Genomic DNA, 27,551 nt, shown 5'->3' with positions numbered 1-27,551 from the left:
GGGGGACACCAGGCCCAGGGCTTCCGGGGCCGGCCGCTACATGTAATGCACAACAGCTGGCCCCTGTGAACATTCCAGCTGAGGCCCCTCAGCCTCATGGGAAATCCCAACGGGGATTTGTTTATTAAAACTATTAGTTGGCTGTTTGTTGTTCCTGCCAGCTGTAAAGGAGCAACCGGTGACCCCCAGTATTGTCACCTCCTCCTTCGACTCACCACTACACCTTATCGTCATTAGAGATCACCGGAGAGTATAACTGTGCCAATGTCGATGACTTTGATTACAGTACTGTATATCTGATTTCAGTTAATGGCCTCAATATTAATGCAAGAGATGTTAAACTGCTGCATCCCTTCCTTCTCCATTAAAATTAACTCGCATAATTTTTATTTCTATCAGCCTTTATGCTGTGATTTACAGTTGGCATCTCTCTCTCTCTCTCTCTCTCTCTCTCTCTCTCTCTCTCTCTCTCTCTCACACTGTTTTTCTTTATCTCTATATACACACTCTTGCTCCCTATTTCTCTCCCCTTCCCCACCCCTCTATCATGAGTTCATCCACACGCAGTAACTCTCAACCTAAATATTTAGTCGTCTTGGTAGGAAACTGCCATGTCTAAACTCCTTCCAGATGTGTGCCTGCACAGGCCTGTGTTTAGGCCTAATTATGCACGGCTGTGAGGGGAGCTGGATCACTGGGAGAGGAAAAGGGGAAGGGGTAGAGCGAGAGGAGAAGAAGATGAGGATGATGATGATGATAAGCACGGAAAAGAGAAAGTAGGTGAAACAGTTATGCTGCTGTGGAGGAGAAAGTAAGAACAGGAGATATGGGGTGCACAAATGAGTAGAAGAATTGCAACAAAGGAGAAAGACTAAGTGGGAACTGGGAAAGAGAGTTGAAACAAAGCAAGGATGAGAGCAGAGAGAAAAAGAGAGAGAGAGGGAGGAGGGAGAGGAGAGGCTTGGCAGACTGCTCAGAGGGATGTGTCTCGGGAGACTACAAACTCCCCTGACCCTAACTAACAGACCTTAGACACTGGGGTTAGAGAGAGGAGTCTGTGAAGCAAAGCAATATAGCGTCACATAATGTACATAGCATTGTTTACAGTCATACAAGAGAGAGTACTGTACTTTGGTGATTTTGGTAACGAATGAAAGCATTTGTATTGCGATCCAAGCATAACGTATGCATTCTATTCCTTTTACTTGTCATATACCCCGTACACTGCAGAGATGTGGTATTTGGATTGCAGCAGATAGTAAGAGAGCACTGCAGTATAGGAGGGAGAGCGTAGTCCTTGCATTCTGAAACCACACTCCTCACTTTGCCATTTGTTTTCACCCTCGTCTGTGACTTATGACTCTGGCTCAGTGAGTGCCAACCTAAATGAGTGGGCACAGATGGTCGGGGAGGGGTCAGTAGTGCCCGCCCTTGGCAGTCAGGACCCGGCACTCTGTGGAATGTAGTGCCCCCCGACCCCGTGTGCATGCACGCACACACACACACACACACACACACACACACACACACACACGCAAGACAGCTGCAATTGAGCTGCACCCAGCATGGTTGCTCCTAGACCCTGAACTTCCCATGCAACTACATGGTAGTCAGGTGTCGAATGTAAAAATACACCAAACAGTGCTGAAATTCATGTTGACAGACACTATAAATGTTTTATAACAGTTGCTGAAGGCCTTTATCTAAGGCATATATGTCAAACTCAAGGCCCGGGGGCCAAATCAGGCCCGTGAATGAATTATCTTTGGCCCGCGGGGTGATATTTAATTAGTATTAGAACTGGCCCTCTGGTATACTGCACGGACCACCATAATACTACAAGTCCCACAATGCACTGCGAGCGCATTGTCACGTATCGAGGGCCCGCAAGCGCGAGCATGCGTCTTCTCTCCACTATTGATCAGCAGTGAAAGTATATCACTTGTGGACAACTTTCAGCTACCCCTCTCCCCAAAAAGGGCCCCGTGTGTTGAAACACAGTCTGGCCCTCGACTTGTACCAATGTCTTTATTTTGGCCCACTGTGTATTTGAGTTTGACATCCCTGATCTAAGGGAAGGTTTGCTGAGCATGTGTGCTCTCTTTCAGCAACGCCCAAGAGTACAATGCAAAGAATATAAAATGCCTTGATGCATCTTGACAATTGTTATTGAGAGAGAGGAGAGCATCATTCATTAACTGTCCTCACCTGAGCTTTCCCAGCTGGTTCAGGGATTTCAACTCCACTAAGCTTCCTGTCAGACTGACTTTCCCCTGTAGGCTGCTTGCAATCCATGATAGGCCTGCATCATGTCCGGAGAATTTATCAGTAAACTAGTTCCTGGCAGACCTTTTTATCTTTCATTGGCTACAGGGTTAATGAGCATGTCTCTTATCAACCATTTTGTCCTCTGAGTCACATTGTGCGTCTCTTTACTCGCGCGCCATGTGCGGATACCAAAGGGGTAGCAGATGTGTTAGCGGTTTATGTCGGGTCTGTGAGTCAGTATGTGTTGAGACGGGAGTATGCCCATGAAACGTCCCAACAGCCATCTTATCAGCGGGGTGAATTCCATTCGCTGGGAGAACGCTGGAACCCCTGACGTTCCTGCAGGGAGATGGTTTATTTATGTGGGGAAAGGTGTTGAGTGGGGGTTGGGAGGGGGTGTTCTCCTACGCATGTGTTTCTTGGGCCATTGGTCAGCAATAAATTAAAAAAGCAAACAAAGACACTGACACTAGATACTTAACGGCACTTTAAACTAACAGCGAGCACACCTGTCAGTGCCACACAGTCCCCGAATCTCCCGCCTACACAGGTCAAGGTAGTGGACACAGCTTGAGACTGCATGGGACAGTATAATATATTTGCTATTTCGCCCCAATTTCTCTCTTCTCTCTCTTTCTCTCTCTCTCTCTCTGAGGATGATGATTAACCCATTAAAACCTGAGGCCGATTCTACAAATTCCTTTTTAACCGGTTGTTCTCACACTTTCAAGATTTTAAAATAATGTTCAGAAATAGCAGATGTACAAGCTTGCATGCAGTGCGGCATGAAGTGACATGAACATTTTAGATGTGTCATCTGAAATGATTATTTATTTGGGTTATTTGATATATTTCCATTTTGAGTTGACCTTATGGCGTTTGTTGATCGAAATGCTGCAATTATCAGACTGAGAAAACAGAGAGGCGTGTTGTCATAGGAACCTCATACCCCCAAGCGACATTTTGTTATTTTAGTTTTTCCTTTCGCGTAGCTCTTCTTATCTTCCTCCAAAAACGCCTGACTGCAGCTTTTCCTGGCCAGCTCTAAACTCTCTTCCCTCTCCCCATGTCTGACCACAATGAAACTGCAGCACATGGATACACATGGAGGTAATGGGCGTCTATAGTGGGAATGCCTGCGGGTTGTGTGTGTGTGTGTGTGTGTGTGTGTGTGTGTGTGTGTGTGTGTGTGTGTGTGTGTGTGTGTGTGTGTGTGTGTGTGTGTGTGTGTGTGTGTGTGTGTGTGCGTGTGCGTGCGTGCACCCGTGTTAGCAATCAGTGAATCAAACTATATATTTTATTTCTTGTAACCCAGCCCTACTATTTTTCATCTTAAACCTGGTACTGTATAAGCATTATATAATGCATATATAATGCGTTGTGTAACACACACAGTATTTATAAACACCCACGCTTAATATCCTTTCCTCTTTTTTTGCATTTATTCATTTGGCATTTTATGCTTGATTTCAGATAGATACAGTAAGAGAGAGAGGAAAGGGGGGATTACAATGACAAGCCTCAATTGAGTCAGATTCAAACCCAGGTCAGCTGCTAGAAGGACTATAGCCTTACTTTTACTACGTGGTCCACTGGCATGCCCTGATCTTCCTCATTGATCCACTGGCGTGCTCTGATCTTCCTCATTGATCCACTGGCTAAATATACTTTATATTGAAGAAAAAAAAACTCAGAGCATCAAAACGTTTAAAATCTATAACTCTAATCCTTCTATCCTCTGTTCGTGCTATAAATCTAAATGTGGTTGTGCTCCCCAATACAATTGTCAGTGCCAGTTGTGAAATTAAGCATTAAGCTTTTATTGGTCTGAGAGGTTTAAATTGATTGGATAAATTGTTGTTTGCATTATAGTGAATAATGAATTCAACAAATGGTATTTGTTTTAATCACTCTGACTTTGTGCCTGCACATATAGACAGTGCAGGCACATTTCATAGACATGAAATGTCATTTTGATCATTTCGTTTTTACGGGTAGATTTTTCCAGATTAGTTGAAGTGTGTGTTTATGTGGACAGTGCTTTTATAGTGGCTTTTGGAAGCCATGAAACTTACCCAATTATTATCATTATATATAAATAACAATTTAGTCTACACTTTAAAAGTAGACAATTTTCCCAGCAGTCTTTGTATAGGAATAGAATACAGAGCCTGGTTATGAGATAGAACAATGAGACAATGTTATTGAGGCAGCATAGGCCACATTCCTCCTGTCTCAAAAGCCTACATTCACTAAATTGCCTCATTAAAAGTGTAAAAACACTTTAGTTTAGACAGTGATTAAGCTGGTTATTATATTACTGTTTCGCAATCATAAACTTTCTAATTTGGTATAGGCCTCTAAGGCGGGGACTAAGGATATTACAAATAATGTTGCTTACTATAGTCCCGCTTTCAATGTCTGACCATTAATGTACAGGGTAGCTAGTTGTTTAATCAGTGAGTGTCCATCATTAGGAAATTGTGTTTTGTTTCAGTCAACAGGAGACAAAACCCAATGTCAGGCATGGCGCCTGTTGTACTCTACAGTGTAGAGTCTACACAGTACAATCCTCAGTGTTCATTTAAGTCTTGAGAATGTACAAATGCAATTGTATTAGGCCTACAAGTCCATTTGGTTAAATGTGTACATTCTCTGAGTTGCTAGATACATTTAAACAAATTGTATTGTTTCTAAAAATGTGTTTACTAAAATGGTAGCAAAATGGTAGTTGTTGGGTCATGATCACTGTGTGAGGTAATCAGATTACTTTGTTATTTTTGGAATACGTTTTTGTATTTACTTAATCGTACGACACAGTCACGCCAAAACAGCTCATTTACAAACTCACAGCAGCGGCATGAGTTTGTAGATCTCCTATTTTTGCTTTTTTTTTTTAAATATTTGAATGTTTCTGACAATTTGTGCATATAATGTCCAAAATAAGAATCCCAGGTTGAAACTAAGTGGTTAAAAGTATTTAATCTGATTTACAGGCCTGACTGTGTGCCTGTGTGTCTGTGTGCACACATATGGGAAGGGCGTGCATGGCCACAGGTCTCAAAATAGGCTTCAGTCCTCCTCTCTCTAATTAGAGAGGTTTAGAAAACCCAAATTTTAATTTTAGACCCAAGAGTAGCTTTTGGACCACTTATGCGCACACACACTCACTTACTCAAATATATGCACTTTGCATACAAATAAATCTTATGATAAGTCACACACAAATGTATGCACCCAAACAACACACACACACACACACACACACACACACACACACTCACACACACACGCACACACACACACACACACACACACACACACACACACACACACACACACACACACACGTACACATGAAACCACAAACCACAAAGCCTTACTCCCTTGCCCAGCTTGGTAACCCATGCACAATGCAGTACACTATAATAAGCAGTTCCACGTATCAAATACAGGAGCTCACCCCCCTATCAAGCCACAGGGCAAGAAAGTATGGAAATAAAGCTAAGTTTAGCTAGATAAACTACATACCGGTACTATAAATGACTCATATATTTTGCCTTTAGCATGGTAAGAATGTATTGTATACCACTGTATTGCCTCCTCTCTCCTTTTTTTTTAATTGTTGAATTTCTCATTTGGCATTCACAAAATAATATCAGAAAAAAAATATTTTGCACGCGATTAACACGGACGCCTGTTCCCATGACATTTAATAAATGGGGACTTGTAGCTTGGCGGTGTTCCCTGTTCCCTGCTACGAGCCCTCAGGCGAGTCAGGGACAATGGCCACATTCACATGTTGACATGCATTTACTGCCAAAGTGCCTGTCTTGCTCAAGGGCCTCTCTAGTGTCGTCATTACGTAGAGCACTGTGACCCCCTGAGGACAGGGTCCAGGGTACTCTCTGGACCGCTCGCTGGATGAGGTGGCTCTGCCTCCTTCCGCAAAGGAAGGGTTAAGCTATTTGGACGGACCCACTGTAGAGTGGCCAGTGCATTCTGGAGGCTGCTGATAAAGTGCTTAACCACTTAAGCCCCATTTTATACTTTGTCCGGCATTGCGCAAAAGAAGTCTGCCTATAATGACATGCCCAAAATACGGATGCCACGTTGAAGGTGGTTAATGCAACAAAGATGACACAGCTGTCTGTCTGTCTGCGTGCGTGCGTGCGTGCGTGCGTGCGTGCGTGCGTGCGTGCGTGCGTGCGTGCGTGCGTGTGCAGGCACATTGTGCATACAAGCAAGCAGACCTCTGCAGGCACCTTAAAAAATTGAGCAGTATGTGCATTTACTGTACATGCACTTTAATATTATCCATGTAATGTGCATGTGTTACGACTCTACAGGGAGGGGTTAGGACAAAGACATACCTCGCAGCATGTCTCTCATATTTTGAATAAGGCAATTTTAAAAACAATATACAAATTAAAGCTAATAATTCATAACAAAAAAGGCATATTCAAAAAGGAGTGAGAAGAAGCACAACTTATTGCTCCCACCCCTTCTCCATCAATAAGAAATATCAACAATCTAGTCAATTTCTATCAATAAGAAATACTTTATACATAATACATTCTTATATATATTTTCTGCCTATGATTATATCTTTCCCAAACCGTAAGGATATAGTATATTATTAAGATCCTTAAAAGCTTTCTTTTCTGTTTCACGTCCTGATGTCCTACATCATATTGTACAATGATTTCCTCCTCTCAAACACTACACACCAATGTTTGTTTTGTCAAGTCATACCATGTTTACATAATGGGTTATAAATGTTCATTATTCTTAGTGTTATCAGATGGATTTGCCACTTAGTACAATGCAGAAAGTTTGTCAGAAACAGCACCGGAAGCTTTTAGACAATCACAGGAAAGGTATTTTTAAGTCAATCGTTTTTTTTCCTCTCTTTTTGTACGAGATTGAAAATGTACCTGGTGCAGATCTTAAATGTCCTTAGTTGCATGCACCACACCATGCAGGTTAAAACTATATAAATAAGTTTCAGTTATTTGGCACAGGGTAGGGCATATTACCCCCTCTTTAAAGTCGGGCGGCTCTCAGCTCACTGACTAATCCGACTTTACTGAGACACCAGCTTTCCCCAGCTCATTGTCTACTAGGTGAGTGTGGTACTACACAATAATAGTCTCAAAGAGGCCTTTTCTATTTAAACATGGCAATTAGCCTGAGGAACACAAGTAACAGGGCAAGTTAAGTAATGGAGCTTTTAACGAAGCTCTGAGTTGTGATTGAATAGGTCTGACTTTGTCAGCATCACTCAGAGTGCCATGTGTGTGATGTCTAGTTATATTTAGAGATGCCATGTCTACTTAGTTCTCTTCCGTGCCGTGAACTGCCAATATAATAGTCTTGGAACTGAATTCCAGAACTGTAAGCAAATTAAAATCACTCAAACTTTTGAGTGAAGGAAAATGCAGCACAAACAAAGGCATGTTCTGTGTAAAATGCTCTCTACTGAAATGGCAAACAATGGAACAGGCGTGCACACCAGTAGTAAGGAGTTGCTGACCATGAGAAATAACTGTTTCAATGAAATTGTACACAAATAACAGCATTATCTATATGTTGTTTTTTTTAACATTGTTTATTCTCATCTTTTTAAGCACACATTTATGTTTTTTGTTTTTTGTCGCCCAGACCAGACTAGTGCGTCCACTATGAAGTCAGCATGCTGAGTAACTGGCTTAATTCAATAGTGAGTGACACATTGAATCTCTTATTGAACACCCCTCTCAGATCTGGTTGTCATGGCCTGCCTCTCACAGTATTAGGACTGGATTTGGGGCATGTTTAACAAACACTTTCAAGGGCTCTTGTCTTGTGTGGTCCTTATAGCAAAGGGATCTATTCCAAATTAAGTGATGTTTACACAGTGATTAATTTGGTTGTTTTGACTTCTCTTTATTACGTTGAACCTGCTGCTCTCTCTCTCTCTATCTCTCTTCCACTCTCTCTGTTGACCTTGGGTGATGTGACCAATGTTCTGGGAGACACAGTAGGGGTGTTGTCTAATTAAGCAACATTACACGAGATGGTGTTGTTTAACGTGATTATTGCCACGACAGTGATGCGGTAAGGAACGAGACGAAGTCGAGTTCCGCAAGCATCACTGAAGTGGCAATAATCACGTTAAACAACACCCTCGAGTGTAATATTGCAATTCTACAACAGTTACCCTTAAAACTAAGAATTTGACAGATGTAGTCACTACGACCACAAATGTCCCAAGAAACTAGCTAGCCTAGCCATGAGTTTGCTAGCGCTCTGGGAAAACAGAGCGGCTGAATTCTTTGTTTTGATTAGGTGGTGAACAGTGCTGGTTTGATCCACGGCTAGAAACCGTTTCCACCAATCAGATTGCTTCCTCGAAACGACCTGTTGTAGAATCTTCATTTATATCCACATGTTATTCTGTTTGATTGTGTCTCTCAATGTTAGATCTATGTACATCCTTTAAATGACACATGAGTCCACTGCTGCAGTCCAAGGTGTTGGTTGGTAAGCGATGCTGTAGTGTATTATCTAGACTAGTGAGACTGCTTGAAAGGCTGAGATAGACAAGTAACGGGTAATGAGCGCAGGCAGCTTAGACCGCAGATGGATTCTTATTAAATATAAATCCCTCCTTAAGTCTATCATCCTATTTGTGGTCCGTGGTGGAAGCCTGCAGCTACAGACAAAGTTTCCTCTTTCAGCAGTGGAGACAGAGAGCCAGCGAGAGGCTCCAGTGTGCCTAAACAATTGGATGGCAACAGGGATCAACTGGCATGGGAGCATGGCAATGCAGATTCGAATAACAAACGTGTTGTGGATAGATGCTGAACAAGTTTGGAATATCTCCTCAATGGGAGCATGGCAATGCAGATTCGAATAATAAACGTGTTCTGGATAGATGCTGAACAAGGGTGGAATATCACCTCAGTCTCAGCCAGTGTCTAGATACATTATGTCTCCCATCGGCAAAGTTTTGGTGCAGGGAGACTGGACAAGAGCTGGAAAAAAACATTTGACACCAATCCTTTTTGTGGGAATTGACAACAAACAGGATATCCTTTTTTGTTTGCGGACGAGTTTATAACACGCTGCTTGTGGTCAGTGGAGGAGATGGAATGAGCTGTTTTCCCAGCATCCAGCTGTCTCTTGAATAGCTGAAAGGACTCTGTTCAGTTGGAAACAGTGTTGGTACTGTGTACTACATAGCATGCCTTCCTACTTCCACCCCGGGCACCATTCCTTTGTAAAACACTGGTACAGATAGTGGATAATAGAGGACAACCTCAATCCTAGGACAACTACAGCAGGCTAACTGCTTTGGCAGACGATCATAAAGCATAAAGTTACACATTCAGATGTACACATAGAGGGCCAGCCTCTTCCCTATGTGCCATTGAAGCATTAAAAAAAGAAACGGACAAAATTGCTTGTAATTGTGGTTTCTTGCAGATATTTTACACAAATGTGCCGACGTTTCATATTACTATTACCAGTAAGACGCCTGAGGGCGAGGTCGCATGCATGCATCCGCCTCGTTGGCGGCAGACTGCTGGGCAAGCACTGGCGCTTTGGCATGGGGGGTCAGATCAACATGGAATGAATTCTGTACTGGCTATAAGGAGCATGTCTTGAGTATACAGGGATTGATGAGGTCATATCAACATATGGAATGTCAGAACAGGTCAGCTCCATACAGTATATGGAGATCTAAGGGTGGTAGCGGGGGCAGTGTCTTGAGTGTACAGGGTTTGATTTATTTATTATTATTTTTAGCCCAGTTTTAAATGTGTGCATTATAACTTTATAATACATAGGAAATCAATACTGGAAGTGCCTGCACAAAAGATAAGGGATGGCAAATCAATCAAAATTCAAAAATAAAACAACAACAAGAAACGTACACAAAAGAAGCACATCTAAAAAGAACATACAGACAAGAAGAAGAAAACAAACAATTCAATACTGCAAGATTTACGCCATGATCAGTGTACTTAGAGTTCTCCAGTGCAAAAATAGAAAAGAAAAAAAGGGAGAGATATAAACCATTCCTAATAGATATATTTTAAAACCTTGCTGTAGTCAGAAGTCACCGTACGTTGCAGCTCTTCCCGGAGTAGTGAGAAGAGGGGAAATAAATCAGTGAGAGAATACAATTTGGGACATGCTGACATGCCCCTGTGTGTCCCTCAAAGGCTTTGTGGGTTTAGGAAGCAAATTGAGCAAACCAACAAAGTGAGTGGCACGGCCCAGGGAGGGGCTGCTGTGGTTTGCTACTGCTGAAACAGGGCTCTTTGTCTGGCAGTTACTTTCTCCGCCGCACACTAAAGGAAACCCTGAGGTAACAGTGAGACTTTTGTCCTGATTGAGTACTTGACCATATTTTAATCCATTACTTTCTCCTGCGATGAGATTATAAGTGATGAGATGAGTGAGGTGAGGTGAGATTAAATGAGGCACGAAATGAAATTATATGAAACTAGATGAGAGGTAAGATGTGACATAATATGACGTGAAAGACATAAGCAACTTCATTGTCACATCACAGGTGTACAGCCAGGTGTAAAGAAGTGGGTGAAATTCGTTTTTTTTTTTTTTTTTAAGATATTATTTTGCGGCTTACGCCTTTTTATTGATTTTTGAAGGGACAGACAGTAGGCTGACAGGAAACGGGAGAGAGATGGGGGGATGACATGCAGTAAAGGCCGTGTCGGGTCCGGGAGTCGAACCCGCGGCACACTGCGACTGGATTACCAGTCCGGTGCCCAGACCGTTACGCTACGGCCTGGGCCGTGAAATTCGTTTTTGTGTAATAATAAGACGGTAGCAGTAGCACTTCAGTCACATCCTTAACCTGTTTTATAATGGCAACGAATACAGTGCTTGATTCACCACATTTATTTACTCTAATATGACGTAATATTCTACAGTCCCAAGGAAAGGGGTGCCTTACTTTGACCTGGTTCTTTTCATTTTATTTCCATCTTTTTTAACTTGATGTAAATGCAGTAGGTCAAATCTTTAATTTGGCCCTGGAACCTGACACAAGGCTCTGTGTTTTACATTAATTAGATGGATTCAATTAGTCTTCCTGATTTCTGATAGGCCTTTGTCGTCTGAAAGGGTGAATGAAGCCTGCTAATGCATCTCAGAGATAACTTAGATCATCTGGATTGAGTTAACATGCTGTCATGCCATATACAGCACAGCTGATTGTATTTTGGTGCACATATTCGATCATATCGCCATCTGACCTGTCACTTATGTCGCATCAATAGAAGCCTTTCAAGAGAGACGTAAGTGATTTTTCCCCCAAGCAGACGTTAGGCCTGTAAGCAACGTGTCCTTATATAATTAAAGAGCTACTCATCTTCTTTGCTTGTGAAGCGCTGTTAACCTTTGTATGCTCCAGTGATAAACTGATGCACTCTCTCTCATGTCCCCGTGCCCCTCACTCTTGCCTTCCACCTGCCTGTGGACACTGCTCTGTCTGTCTTACGGCTGTCCAGGAAGTGCTCTCACCGTAACCCCTGACCTCTGTCAGCCGGGTTCTGAATAAACAGCTAATTGGCTGGGTTTCCTGTTTAGCCTGATGGGAGCGTTCGACTATTTCTGTTCTGTTTACAGAGCTCTTGCCTCTCTCTCTTTCTCAGGAGCTGTACTCTGCGTTGTTTACGAAAGAACAATGTCCTGTCCTACAAGTGTGCTCCAAACATCAGAGATACACAACAGAGGCTTGGGGGATATTACTAATGTCCAGCCTCTTCAGCTTCCCCTTTGCTTTTCCTGGAAATCAGTGTCTGGAAATTATGTTTTTCTGCCGGGGGGGGGGGGGGGGGGGGGGGGGGGGGCGTCAATGAGCTTGATTTGGGATCTTTGTTTATTTGTGAAAGTCAGCTCCTGATGTTGTGCTGCACAAAGCAAGGTAATTGTTGAAATAATCTGTGCTGTAACGAGACATGTGCACAAACACTGAAATATATTGTTAACATATACGCATCTAGCCTCGTGTAGCGATACTAATATCACTGTGAGGATACTATCACTATTAGTCTCGTCCCTCTCAGCATTAGATTGTCCCGCCCCATGTTGGCATACTGGGCCCTAGTTGGTTCCAGCCGAATCTGCTTGGCTCGTCACCACTTCGGCCGTGAAGTCTTCCCACAATTGAGAGGGGCCAGACTTAATCTGCCTGGGGCAATATGCAATGCATTGCAAAGGCAGATGAAGGCTGGCTACGCGAGGCTAATACGCATCGCATCGGCATCATTTACACACACACACACACACACACACACACACACACACACACACACACACACACACACACACACACACACACACACACACACACACACACACACACACACACACACACAGGTGGTCAGGTCACTGGTCACACAGGTACAAACACATGTAGACACCCCTTGGCCTAATTAATAGCTTTCTTTCTGCATAATAAGCTTAGGCAAAAAGAGACTGCATCTAACTGTATCTGTATCTAAACTGTCTGTATTGAATTAAACGGCTTGTTTCTTTGCCAGACGTGACTTTCTCCTCCTCTCCTATCTGTATTGAATTATTCAGGCAGTTCCGGATCTTCTGGAGCTTTCATCTAAGGCCTGCATCCAGTTATAGCAAAGATACTGTGCCCAACTCGAGCGTGAGACCTTAGGTCCGCGTGTCATAGGTTCAAATTTAGGCTAAGTCCTGTGAGGACCAGGATACTGATGAGTCTGCATTCGTATAATTTCAACAAACAAAGAAGTGTGCTCCCAAAAGACAATGCTCATGCTTTTTTTTGGCAGTTTTATCAAGATTTGATGGAAAATTACAAGATTGGAGATGGAAAAGTTTCTCTGAAAGCTAAATCAAAGACTCTAATCTATGATGTAATAGAGACAGTTTATGGAGCTGCTCCATTCACAAATAGCTTGAAAAGGATATACGGTATGGGCATTGGGCACTTGTAGCCATAACCGGTTTATGGGATGCAGCCAGTGGTGTAGTAGCCTATCGTTATACGCTATATACATAGTATGCCGTGCCGACGTTTTTGGGAAAAGGCGTATTCCGTCTGCTAATCATTTCATCCACCATTTACCACGTGCAAGCGTATAGCCTATGTGTGCATGCCGCACAGGGAACAATTATGGTATACCATCTGAAAAAACCTGGACTACAGCACTGTATGCAGCCTTGTTTATCTCCAGGCTGGTTCGCTCAAATAAACTTTCTTAAGAAGGTATCTGGATTTCAACTCAATCTTATTCTCTGTTCATTTTGGAAGAAGAGTGCATGGAGCAGTGCTTTTCAAAGTGGGGGCCACCGTGGGGCGCCAGGAGGGATAATTGGAAAGGAACAGAAAATGGAGGGAAAAAAATATAAAACATAATGAAAAGATTATAAAATAAATATATATAAATTCTCTCTCTCTCTCTCCCACGCACGCACAGACATACACACACACACGCGCGCACACGCACGCGTGCACACACACACACACACACACACACACACACACACACACACACACACACACACACACACACACACACACACACACACCTTCAGTAATTGTTGGCAGAGTGGTTGTTGCACCACCTGAACCTCTCTCTCTCTCTCTCCCTGAGATAGGTCCTACATGGGCTTCTGGCCTAATAATTTGTCACAGCACATTCCACACACTCACAATTAATACGTTGTAAACTTGAACGGCTCTTTACTTGCAGGGACAAGTAACACCAAACCTCTGTTACGAGATTTGATTAATTGTGGTTAATCGAGCGGTAATTGTTTTGCATTTTTAGCTAACCACCGCTAGCGTTCACGTAAAAAAGGCCAAAATACCCGCGTGCACGCACATGCACGCATACACGCCGTCTTTATTGGCATTATGGCTCAAAACAAGGCATGATCGGCACGTAATAAATCATTAATCCAGCCTCCCGCTAATGAAAACAGTGATCGAAGCGCTAGTAGGCCTTGTTGGGCCTCCGCAGACCCCGTGGTCTAGATAATATTTCAGTTTGAACAAAAATAGATACCGCCCCATCTTCGCTCATGATTCAGATTTCAGATTATGCTACCTGTAAAGACATCCTTTTTTTTCCTTCTTTTTTTGGGGGGTTCTGACCTCAATTGCATCTCAAAAACCTGAACTTTGAACATTCAGTGGTTTTTATGTGGTAATAATAATTAGGCAAAAATAAGTGCTGTGATTTGCCTGTGGACGGTGACATCCCGCCACCTTCCCTATACTAACTCTGAGGACACCCTAGGGGTCCTGGACCCCCTGTTGAAGACCCACGATTTAGTGTAATTTACAAAAATAGTCAATTTTAACCACTGCTCCTTGTACTAAGCATAAGTTGTACTCATGTATACATGATGACCTGGGTTTTGTGATTATTATTCAGTGAAGTTGCCACAATGGAAAAGCTACTGGCCAGTGTGTCCCCATATACCAGGGCTTGGTGATTAAATCTGGTCATTAAGTGTTTTGGAAGGCGTAGAGCTGAAGGCAGTGTTTTTTATTGATGTGGCAGGAAGCACAGGGGGGGGGGGGGGGGGGGGCTCAACTGCTGCTGCTGATTCTGTAAATCTCAGTCAGCCCCCTATTTTAAAGGCGCACACATACCCACATATATACACACACAGCGCTACTCTTTTGATTGAAAACACACTTCATCTCACAAACAGCCCATTAAGCGGCGTGGGGTTGGGGAGTGGGGGGTGATGTTAGACTGTAGGGAGTGTTAATGACGGCTGGCTGTCGCCTGCACAGGGGCCCCTGCGTTAAGTTGGCTCCCTGCTGAGGGGGCACAGGGATCACAGAGACACACTCGGCCAACCTGACAGGGACAGACACATGGGTGTATATGGGCTATAGTAGTCCGAAAGATGTCCATTGCTAGGTGGTGTGTGTGTGTGTGTGTGTGTGTGTGTGTGTGTGTGTGTGTGTGTGTGTGTGTTTCACAGGCAGTGTGAAACTGTGTAATGTACAGCTATCCTCGCCTGCGCCCTCTGAACCGACTTAGACAACATCTAGTCCATTTGGGCGGGTCGATTACTGTAAATACCATTTCCCATGATCCCCTGTCTGAGAGAGCAATCTCAACTTCAGCCAAGTCCGTTCTGGACCTCTGAGCTCCTCTTGTCTGATAAGAGGCCTATAAGCCAAATGATTTGCCAGTAGGGAAAGAGTTAATTGAAATGACTTGCGCTGATGTTCGTTTGATGTGGACACTGTTCTTTTGATGTGGGAAAGAAAACAAGTATCTGAAATCGTTATCATGATTACAGCTTCCCTGCTTAACCCTCCTAATCTTAAATCAGCCATTCAGACATTAGGATTAATTGGAAACAGCTTGCCTTCAGCTAAATGACTCTAGCCATGCTCATCCCATGTGTAAATGTGCTACACCATCAGGATAATTATAACAGGATTAATATCCTCTTGTTAGTATCTTATAGCAATTCTAGCTAAATTGGCTCCCAGAAGTCCCTCTCCCAGCTGATCTGAAGCTTATTGAAGACAGTAATTTCACTCATTTGAGCTGCAACATAACATAATGTGCAATTTACAGTATTTCGATGGAAAGATGGCTTCCTAATTAGACAAAACAAAGAATCTTTGCAGAATGCATGCCAACAAAGTGTCCATTACCAGCTATATGCACTGCTAAAGTGTGCAAGCCATGAAGGCTATGGTACATCTGATTCATGGTAGTCCTACATCACTTTGGAGGAGAGCAGCAGCCAAATGCTTGAAATACCAATATAATATATGGTTAATTTCAAACCTGGTGGAGTTTCTCTAATGATTTACTGGTTTCTGATTTTTACAGAATACTGAGCCACAACAAAATACGAGTTCTACAAAATGGATCCTTCATTGGACTTTTTGCTCTGGATAAACTGTGAGTAAAACTTCTCTTTCTCAATCTTTACCATGTTTCTTCTGTAGGCAGTGAAATATAATGTTAATAGTTTGACAGTGTTATACCCTTGGCATCCCTGTGGATGTTTATTTCACTTGGCTCCATATAGCACCTGTAGAGAAAGACACGAATGGTATCAGTGAGATCTAAGCATCTCTGTGCTCATCTATCCCATGGGCAGCCTTCCAACAGGGAGGCCAGAACACTTTAGAATGACTATCCCACTATCCCAGAGTTATGTGGAACAGGTTGTATAATTACATCACAATCCATCAGTATCAGGGAAATCCCAGTCCACAGGACAAGATAAGGTGATATCTGGGAGGACATGTGAGTTGGCAGCTTTGCATGTAACTGACGCAGTACATCCCTCCTCACGAGGATCATCTCCTTTACTTCTGAAGTGTAGTGTACTAGTGGCTATTTTTATTTTATTCTTTAAGGTGTTATTTTGTTTCTATTATGGACAGTTTTGGGGGCAATGCAGAGATGGATCATGCTCCCAGCTACAGCAGCCAAAGCAGCCCACAATAATCATACATCTGTTACCCGTCAACAGAGTTGCCTAAATAGTTGCCTCTCATAACAATCCTGTTTGCCAATACTTTGTAGAGTTCAGGGGTTTCGGTATCTTTCTATTGTTTAAAGTAAAATCTGAGGGCAGAGCTTACTGGTCAAAGTGACAGATGTGTTCCCCATGAGTCAAGGCACATGTGGAAACAAGTGCCATGGCTTTAACAGTTATGCCTGTTCAAAGGTTTCATTTTCAAACGATTGTTATATCGCCCCCCTTTGGCCAATTGGCATGACCATACTGTAAAGTTTCATAAACATGTGACTCTGCATGTATGTATAAGGGGCAGAAGAAGAATTTTCATTGGCTAATAAAAGCTTCATTTTTAAACTTAAAAACAAAAATGAGACACCAGTTTTTAGATATTGGTCCAAAGTTTTGTGTAAATATTCCAAGAGGAGATCGATTTTAATAGTTTTTCATATCATTCAAAATGGTGGGAGAACTAAAGGTCAGAGTTCAAAAGTCAGAACACGAGAATTGTTCGGCATGAGGAGACGCAGTGTGTTTCAAAGTTGTATTACCGGTGGTCAAACGGTTCATGAGCTATGCCTGTTGAAAGTTTGCATTTTCAATTGAGTGCTATAGTGCCACCCTTTGGCCAATGGTCGGGGGCTTCGTGTCCTCACCGTTTGGCATGGCCCTCTACCATATTGCCAAGTTTTGCGAACACCGACTGCACGGTTCAGCCAGAACTGCTATTTTTGGTGAAAGAAGGAGAAGTCCCTTCGGGCATGGTCCCTTAAAAAAGAAAATCACAATTCACATGGGTGGCAGTGGGAGCATCAGCTGGGCTGAGAATATCCTATCCAAGTCACTAAAAGCCACCTCTGGCTGTGTGTGTGTGTGTGTGTGTGTGTGTGTGTGTGTGTGTGTGTGTGTGTGTGTGTGTGTGTGTGTGTGTGTGTGTGTGTGTGTGTGTGTGTGTGTGTGTGTGTGTGTGTGTGTGTGTGTGTGTGTGTGTGTGTGTGTGTGTGTGTGTGTGTGTGTGTGTGTGTGTGTGTGTGTGTGTGTGTGTGTGTGTGTGTGTGTGTGTGTGTGTGTGTGTGTGTGTGTGTGTGTGTGTGTGTGTGTGTGTGTGTGTGTGTGTGTGTGTGTGTGTGTGTGTGTGTGTGTGTGTGTGCGTGCGTGCTTGCGCGTGCGACACTTGTCCAAAGCACGAGCACAGACAAATACAGTAAGTTGGTTTTGGTGAATACATGTTTGAATATTCTCAGTTTACCCGTTAATAGTTTTAGAATATCTGTGATCTTACATTTCATGTATTCCAAATGATGCAGCCATAGGTCCTATCCGGGCACGGTTAGCAGACTGACCTCGTCAGCATTTAAACTCACCCAATAATGAATTCCGAAGACTTGGAGTCAGATATTGTCCTCTAGTTACATAGAAAACGCAGAAAGTAAAATATCGCCACTTTTTTTTGGTCAAATATGTTTTTATTGAACAGATTATAAATTATTACAAACATTATGATATGAAATACTTTTTTTTAATGAAACAAAATGAAAGAAAAAATAAACAAAATATCGCCACTTTTGATTTTTGATTTTGACAACATTCTCTGTCAGCGATGTGGCCTACTGGACCTGAAATGACTGCTGGACTGAAAAAATGAAAACCTCCTTTGGGAACAGTCGATGTTTGAATACGCCCCATACGTTTGAAGCACAAACGTATGGGGCACCCAATTGACAGGTGCGTTGCGATTGTTGTGGGGTAATTGATCACACCACCTGCCAATTGTGTGCCCCATACATTTGTGCTTCCCAAAGGACGTTTTGATATCCTGCACTCATTCAGGGTCCCTCGCCCATCGAGAATCTCGTCCATGTGTAGCTCGTGGAAAAGTAGATATTTGACTAAATACACGTTTTCTGCCAGAACTTTCAAATGGATATGAAACTAGTCTCCAAAATGACTCCAACTCCAAGTCTTAGGAATTAATTATTGGGTGAGTGCAGTGCTACAAGTTTAAATGCCGACGAGGTCAGTCTGCTAACCGTGCGTGGATAGGACCGATCTATTGCTGTGTATAATATGGAATACATGATATGTAAGATCACAGACAGATCTAGGGCTAACAAGTCAACAGAAGTCCATCGATCGGCCTGCATACTTTTTCAATAGACCGGGCAGTCTATTTGCTGAATAGCATATCGTTTTTTAATTCATATTCTTAAATTTGATTTTAAGACATGTTTTAAATGTTTCATGTAATCATCGAGCCATATGATTGATCGCTGCTTCTGGGGGTCCCTGGAACAAAATATAGAATAAAAAAATAGAAATTACCTTATACTCATAGTAAATACTTCAAAATGTTTTAGATAAATACCCAAATAATATTTGGAGACGAAGCAATAATTGAAGTCCAGGCAGGGTGAGAGTTTTAAGTCAGGTCGTATAATCGGAGAAAAGGATGAAGTCTACATACAGCCGTTCAGAAGATGTTTTCTCTACGTTTCACAAAATGGATGTACTATTTATAATATAGGCTAGTTATCAGAGTACCCGTTGCCATGGGGAGAGAACCTTCCCCCTGGCGAGAAGTTTTCTTCGAGAGAGATGATGTTACTTCCTGAAGGACCAGGAAGTGGGATGTTTTGGCATTTGTAGTCTTTATATTAGAACAGAACAGGACGTTAACATCTCCCTATCTATAATGTATAATGTTGTTACATTCCCTGAGCAGACTGGCTATAGGGAGAGACGAGTAGAAGGTTGAATCTTGCAAAACATGTTTTCAGAGAGGGGAACTTTGTGGACCATTAGTGAAGGGAGACAGTGGGACTGCAGTGTTCAGAGTTTAAAGTGACATGGGTCAGGGTAGATGACAACAGGAACTATAGTGATGAGGGCAGAACCGTAGATGGAACATAGCATCATTCACAAACAATAAACAAATCAGCACCACTCATGTTAGCCTGGATCCAGCCCTGGCAATTCAGGTCTGGTGACGCTGCCAGTCTCGATCGAAAGTCAGATCGCAGCAACTGATTGGCCATCAGCCCCGTCACTCAACATGGGTCAAACAACAAACATGGCTGCCCCCACTGCGGTAACTCGCGACCATATCAATCTGGCTATTAAATCAACTTATGATAAATAGTTTCTTTACAGAAACGGCAGGTTTTATAAACATCATCATCCGACATATTTTAGCGCTTTTGTTTACATGCTATTAGCCCTCGTTGGCTGTGTTTGTTTGGTTAGCAACCGGGTTAGCCATAGCCACATGATTGACAACGTCATCTGCTTTCCTACTATTCTGATTGGTTGGTATGAACCAATCGCCGAAGACTGCCGCTTTGACAACGCCCATCCCAGAAGACTGAAAGCCCTCCCGTGGGGAGCGCTTTCAGTCTGAATAATGAAGTGAAACGAAATGAAAATTGTCAGGCTACTCATGTTATGTAGCAAGTAGCAACGTATAGGTTTTTTTAGAATGTATCTGTAGAGTCGGCCTCAGGTCTTATGGGTTAAAGAGACTTTCCTGACGGGTGTAGTATCGTAATTTAATGTTTCATGATTCAGTGGTATAACTAAATTCAAAAGATTACTGATTGAAAGGTCTGTTGTCTTTACACTATAGGTTATACATAAAAGAACACTTTCTGGTAGCCAACGATAAACATGGAGCAGCGTTTGTAGTCAGCATACTGTAGATGACAGTCTGGGAATCATGTGTTTTTGTTGTTGGTTTTTTTAAGGAGGGGGATGGGTTACGCTTAAAAAAACATATTAGTTCCACATGCCACGTAGAGCTGCCTGCCTGCCACCCATGAAGTTAACAAGCTTCTCAAAAATGGTTGAAGAAAGAAAAATATGGTAATTTGCCACAGTTGTTAGCTTGTTAGTGCCTACCTACTGGAGCTTTCGCCAGACGTACTATAGTTCAGACAAAAGGAGGACGTTGCTGAAATTGCTGTTTTTATGTCTGCCATGTGCGAAGAAGTAGGGGGAAATATTTTCAAGGCCAGGTTCTCACCATCCACAAACGTTATTGCTGCCCTTGAGCAGAGATGGCTTTGCAATTTGTTATATAGATATTCGCCCAGGAACTTTCCTTTATGCTTTATCATAATCTTTGAAGTAGATATTTTACTAAAAGTATAAAATAGCCTCAGCAGACTTATAGCTTGAAGTGTTTGTTTGATGTAAAATGAGCTGATATTGCTTGTTTTTGTAAGTGCAGACAAGGCTCCCTGGAGTGCCATGGGGTTAGCAGGTCAGGTAACCTGAGCTTACTCACTAACCGGCCCTTGTACCTGGAACAGTGGTAAAATCAGCAGGGGGGAGGGGCGGAGACATATTGGAGGCCCATGATAAAGAACTGGCAGAGATTGAGAATAGAGCCCCCAACACCTGACCTCAAAATGTACATGGGCGGGCGCCACCCTGGCCTAGCGGTCTAGGCGCAAACCACATCGGCTCTAATGATCCCTGATCCCGACGACCTTTCCTGCGTGTCACTCCCCATTTCTTTCTCCCTGTTTCCTGTGTATCTTCACTGTGTCCCATTAATAAAGCCAGAAAATACAAAAACATTTCTTTAAAAAAGGAAAGAAAGAAAAAATTAATATATATATATATATAGTGCTGTCGCCTCACAGCTAGAAGGTCCTGGGTTCGATTCCCGCTGGGATCGTGTTCTCTCCTCCGTGTCATCAGTGCCCATAAAGTCTCAAAGGACACCTATGGACGGCTGCAATTCGAAACTGGCCCCCGTAAAATCGGAATCCTTTTTTTGACGTCTCTAAATGTTCTGATGAATTGGAAAGGGTGGACCCTATTGTAAAAAAGTGTATTGCTTTATGGTGTCGTCCACAGTTAACAGTTTTTGTATTGAGTTGTGCTTGAAATGTACTGTAATTCTCCAAACTGTTAATAAATAGCCTACTTCAATCAATCAATCAATACCCCAGTTGGGGTTGGCGAAATGGCCGTTCTGTGTGGAGATATATTCTTGCCGTAAAGTTTCTAAAGTGCCTCCCCCTGGCCAGTCGGGGCACCTGATGGAGGAGAAAGGTACTGGTTGGAATAACGTGTTCCTTCCACACACTATGTCCAACCAGGGAAACTCCCCCCTGTCAGGTGAAAATAAGCGGCTTGGACTCCTCATGCAGTGAAGATAGTATGAGGTGCAGTACTTAGTTTAGACTAGTCATTGGTTAGACCAGTCATCAGTCCTACAACCTATCTCAAACCCTAACCCTGGATGGATGCTTGACTGCAACAACCAATGGTCCAAATCCACATCCACGTTGAGGAAGTTCATCAACTCTCCTTCAACCAACCCTCCTGGGTGCGACTTGCCACGGAATGCCTGGGTCAACCTCAACAGACTTCGCTCTGGAGTAGCTAAGACCGAACTCTACCTGCACATGATTGGAGTGTCTGCCACTGATCTCTGCGAATGCGGAAAACCACAGACTGTCGAACACATCATCGATGAATGCCCAATCTTCAAGTCACCACATGGAGTCAGCGGCCTAATTGAACTGGACGATGATACCACTTCTTGGCTGATGTCCAAATTGCCTGTGTAGCCCTACACGAACGAATGAACGAACCCTAACCTCCCACGGGGCAGCACACCTAAACCTTACCTTAACCCTCTCCCAACCCCTAACGCACCCCTCACCAACCTTAATCCGGTCGTCTTCACTCATCCCTCACCAACCTTATGTCTAACCAATGCTATGTCTAACCAAAGGATGCCTCCCGGTCAGTCCAGGGAGTGTAGAGCCCAAATGTGTGGGATATATATATACAGGCATAGATGAAAGAACAAACACACACACGCACACACGTCCAAAGTTGTTCTCTTGTTTTTTTGTGTTTATTTGGGGGTCAGGAGGGGATTATTTGTGGCATTTGACCTTTGACTGAATAGTGTTCTTGGGTTCAATCCAGCAAAGAGAAGCCGTCAACATGTTGGTGCCAGCTAATGGGCTCTATATACACAAATGCACGCACACGCACTAACACACGCACGCACGCACGCACACACACACACACACACACACACACAAACACACACACACACACACACACACACACACATACACACACACACACACACACACACACACACACACACACACACACACAACATAAACACACCAACACACACTAGGCATACGGTGTGGAGCCATGGGTGGGTGTCTGGTGGTGTAAGAAGGGCGTATTGTAAATCACGCAGGCCTCATTTCACTCCTCTGCTCCAACCTCGACTGGCCCTCTGACACAGTGCAGTGGAGGTCTGCTCACTCATCCTGACTTCACCACTCTTTAATTGAGCCCCTCACAGCTTAAAATTACCTCTGAGCTCATTGGGAAAATTGCCGTCTGATGGGAAATACGCCACATTGAAATTCATCAGCGTAATGATGGGTGGGTTGATGTGTTTTATAGCCCTCTAACCGAATGAAAGCCAAGGGGATGTATAGGACGAGTTGTGCCGAAGATGTCAGAATTTGTTTTCTTTGTTAGTTTGTTTACCTAATATAGTTGTGGGCTCTGTGTCCACTGCAAAATGTTCTCTTGCGTTGTTTTGTCTCCAAAGGCTGCATGGTCAACGGTTCAGGTCTGCTCATTGTTTCCAGCGCGTTGTCTACATGTGCTTGTCATTTGGAGCGGTGGTGAACAGTTACTCATATTATGTGGTCAGTGCTGTAATCAAAGGCCAGCCCACTAGGGCTGAGTAAACACACATCAGGGAATTACACTGCAGCCCCTCCCCTTCGTGACGAGGATAAACAAAGTCTCCTTTACTGACTCCAATAGACACTCTCACTGTTGGACACTCCATTTGGGTTGCAGCTTCAGCGCATATCTCAGTGTGTATATGCTTGCTTGTGTCCTATTATGGACATCCTCAGTCCTCTCTGCCTAATGTCCATTGGAGAGACGTTTTAAACAGGCGGCTACTATAGAGACTAGTAGCCGCCTGTGCAACACCCACATGCACGCACGCACACACGCACAGACGCAAACGCACAAACAAACAAACAAACAGACCAGGGGCCTATTTCACAAAACTTGGATTAACTAATCCAGGATTTAAAACAAAACCAGGTTTGTTAAATCCTGTTCTGTACAGGCTGGTTTATTCCGTTCCACTAAAGCCAAGCGAGGCTTAGAATGGGTGGATTTAGCGAACCAGGATCATAAAGCCTGGCTGAATAGACTTACTGATGAGGACTTACGCTTCTATAATAAATACTGCTGCTGTAATTAAAGAGAGAACATACTCTCTATAGTGGATAGACTGAATGATTAACTACCCCAAAAATATAGTTTACATTTTACCACTACTATTTACTTAAAACAGAATTCTTAATATTGTAAGCATAATGATATTGTCGCATTGTGATATTTGGCCATACCTACCTTTGGGGAAGGGGGTTGTTGTCCAGACAGGGGCCAGACTGGTGAACTGTGGGTCATGGGTTCAATAGTGGGTGAAACGTTACAATGGTTATATATATATGTTGTAAAACAATGAGTAATGATAATATTTAGTGGTTTTCACTTTATTTTTATTTATTTTAATATATAATATAATATAATATAATAATTCTTCTTTAAAGATATCTTTTTTTGCGGCTTACGCCTTTCATTGATTTTTGAAGGGACAGACAGTAGGCCGACAGGAAATGGGAGAGAGACGGGGGGATGACATGCAGCAAAGGCCGTGTCGGGCTCGGGAGTCGAACCCGCGGCACACTGCGACTGGACCACCAGTCCGGTGCCCAGACCGCTACGCCACGGCCTGGGCCATAATAATTCTTCTTAACCACTTGCACGACCGCAAACCTATTCTGGGGAACATTCACCAAAAGTAGCTGATCTACAAGCTCACAAGCTGTCATGATGTTGTGCAGCCTATATATTTTGGTTCTTTGATTTTATATAGTGCTTAAATTAGTCCTTTAATGCAGACCGATAAAAATAAGGCAATATAAACCCATAATTGAATAAGTGTGGAAAAAAGCATTGGTTTGTGATCAGATTGACTGCTTAATGAACAGTAAAGACATCAGGATTAGGTTAAACCTGGCTGTTAGCCTGGTCCGGAGCAGGTTAAGTCCAAAGCATTTTCCATGGGAACTAATGTGGCATTGCTTTCATGAAACCGAATCAAGCCTCAACATATCCAGGTTAATTGGCCAAATTAATCTGGCAAGATTAACCAGTTTTCATGAAACTGGTTAATTGCTGATCCAGGATATATTAAACCAGGATATCTGTTAAATCCCGGTTTAATCTCTAATCCAAGTTTTGTGAAACGGGCCCCAGATGTGTGTAGAGTTGAATAGAGTGTGATCTAGAGTTGTTAGTGTGAGAACACAGCTAGCTCAGGGGCAGCCAGGCCACCGTGCTCCAGGCTCAGGCCCAGACAGTGGACTGATCCACACAGTTAGCCCTTTCATTGGGGCAAGCCTCCTCAAAGGCACTATTGCCTTCATAACCTGCCAAACCACCCAAGTGCAGAGGAGCAATTTAGCCTTGTTTGTTTTGCCCTCTTTTACTGGACTACTGTGTTTTTGTAGCTCTTTTTTTTCTAAGGCATGCCCTCCAACAGCTACACTGGGATCTTGGCATTGCTCATGTTGTTCCAACTATAGGGATGGAGCACCAGTGGAATCATACCTGGAGTCCAACGGAGTTAGCTTTGTTGCCAAATGGTCGTTTGTACCATCAAGCTCTCCTCATTAAACAGATTTGTGTACACCCCTCACCCTCATGCATGACACCCATCACACTCACGCACACACACCCTGAGACGCACGTGCACACATGCACGCACACTCACACATGAAGTCTGCCATATACTGTACATGTGCACCTATTTGGGTACCTCCACCTCTGTGCACACCCTTTCTGATGGGAGCTGACGCAGTCAGGCCCTAACGAGGCCGGCCCACTAATGAGCCGGGACCTTTATGAGTTGTGGACAGATCCCAGCAGCCTGTCCTGCACTGATTTGAGGCGAGGTAATGAGAATAATGAGCAGAATGAGGGGCTCAGGCACTCTGGCTCTTGTCCAACTGGGCCCCACTGCACCATGGGACACAGGACAGGCAGGGCACAAGGGGCCCTCATTACCCGGCCTGTTCGCCCAATGGAGAAAGACAGACAGAGAGAGTGAGCCAGGGAGGAGAGAGCAAGAGCAGAGGGCACTGAAGGTGATGGACGAGGGAGCACTAGGGGTATTGCTCTGGACAGGTTTAGAAAGGAGGAGCTATAGGTTTCTGTGGTCCTGACTGGCAAGAGGTGTTGGCAGCCTGATAGACATTGTCAATGAGAGAACCTGACATGATGTCTGCAGTATGTGTATGTGTGCTTTTCAACTTTTCTGGGGGTAAGATGATGGTATGTACAGTATGTACAGTGAATTCCGTGCCTAGTTCCAGACCATTTTTAAACACTTCCTGTTTTGTTAAAGCCACTTCATTCAAGAGCAGGAAATACACACTTGTTTGTGATTTATGTTGGTAAAGGGACAAGAATTCAGGGATGTTTGTGCTGAAACCTGCAACCAATGAATCAGAAAGGGCATGAGAATTATGCAGATGTAGAGTGATTTAATGAAAAACACAAGCTCACTGCCCATATTAGAAAAAGAAAATAAAAAAATATTCCTATTTATATCTCTTGCTATTCATATCATAGATATATGGAAATAGCTGTTACTGTCCAACTGCATACTGAGCCTCATTCATTCACATTTGTCTTGATGGTATCTGTAATAGAAAGACATTCTGTAGTTTTGCCTGAGTCTTGCTGAAACAGACCTTGAAATTGCCTCTGCCATTCTGAGCAGTTGGGGTTAGGAACTAGGCCAACTTAAACAACTTTACCATCTGACACAGGGGAAGTGGAGCCGAGATGGCTAAAGATGGTATGATGGTCACTGGAGGGAGAGAGGGAGAAAGGAAAAGAGAGAGAGAGAGAGAGACTCTTACCTTTATATAAAGTTGAGGTTGTTTTCCTAGGGTGGGAGATGAACATTATTTCCACAGAGACTAAGCGAATTACATTGATGGAAGTGGAAATAAAGCAGAGGTGGGCATTACTATGCCATGTAAATGCAGTGGTAAGTGTGTGGACATGGTTAGGAGCCCTTCTGTCTAGACCAGTCTAGGCAGAACGAGGTTAAAATTCTACTGGCCTACTCTCTACTCTACTACTAAAAGCTATATAAGAGGCTCTGGACATCTGTGAAGTCTACACACTTGTACACAAGACTCTCATTTCTATCCCGCCAAATGCCAAACAAATGAACATTTGTGTTGGTGTGTTTTCCTGCACACGCCATTGAGTGGCCCCAGTTAAGAAACGGTCACCTAATGAGAGTGCAGAACATAAGGGGTGGAGTGGGTGAGGAAGGGGTTAAGCGTGCTTGAGAATGGAAACAGAACTGTGTGTGTGTGTGTGTGTGTGTGTGTATGTGTGTATGTGTGTGTGTGTGTGTGTGTGTGTGTGTGTGTGTGTGTGAGTGTGAGTGTGAGTGTGTGTGTGTGTGTGTGTGTGTGTGTGTGTGTGTGTGTGTGTGTGTGTGTGTACGGGGGGGTACTGTTGGAGTTGATAGACTCCAGATGTGTCTTTGAGATAAACTGAAGGAACGGGGAGTGTTTGTATTGTGAGCTTAACTCAGTCGTGGCTCTGGGGGTTTATTGAAACGGCGAGCAAGCCTTCTCAAGAGCCCATTACCAAAACTGAACGCTTTCGTGTAT

General features: G+C 43.3%; 1 protein-coding gene across 1 annotated transcript in view; it reads left to right on the top strand.

Moving 5' to 3' along the window:
• The window catches only part of adgra2 (adhesion G protein-coupled receptor A2), a 51,769-nt gene that overhangs the window by 3,106 nt on the left and 21,112 nt on the right, over positions 1-27,551 (top strand). Inside the window, exon 2 of the mRNA XM_083784315.1 lies at positions 16,137-16,208. Coding sequence (XP_083640441.1) covers positions 16,137-16,208 — 72 coding nt within the window. The remainder of the gene's footprint in view (positions 1-16,136; positions 16,209-27,551) is intronic.

The sequence above is a fragment of the Protomyctophum parallelum genome, assembly GCF_964188405.1.
Source record: "Protomyctophum parallelum genome assembly, chromosome: 15".
Lineage (NCBI taxonomy): Eukaryota > Metazoa > Chordata > Actinopteri > Myctophiformes > Myctophidae > Protomyctophum > Protomyctophum parallelum.
Note: the sequence above shows the minus strand (reverse complement) of the source record. Positions and strands in the feature narration are given on the sequence as shown.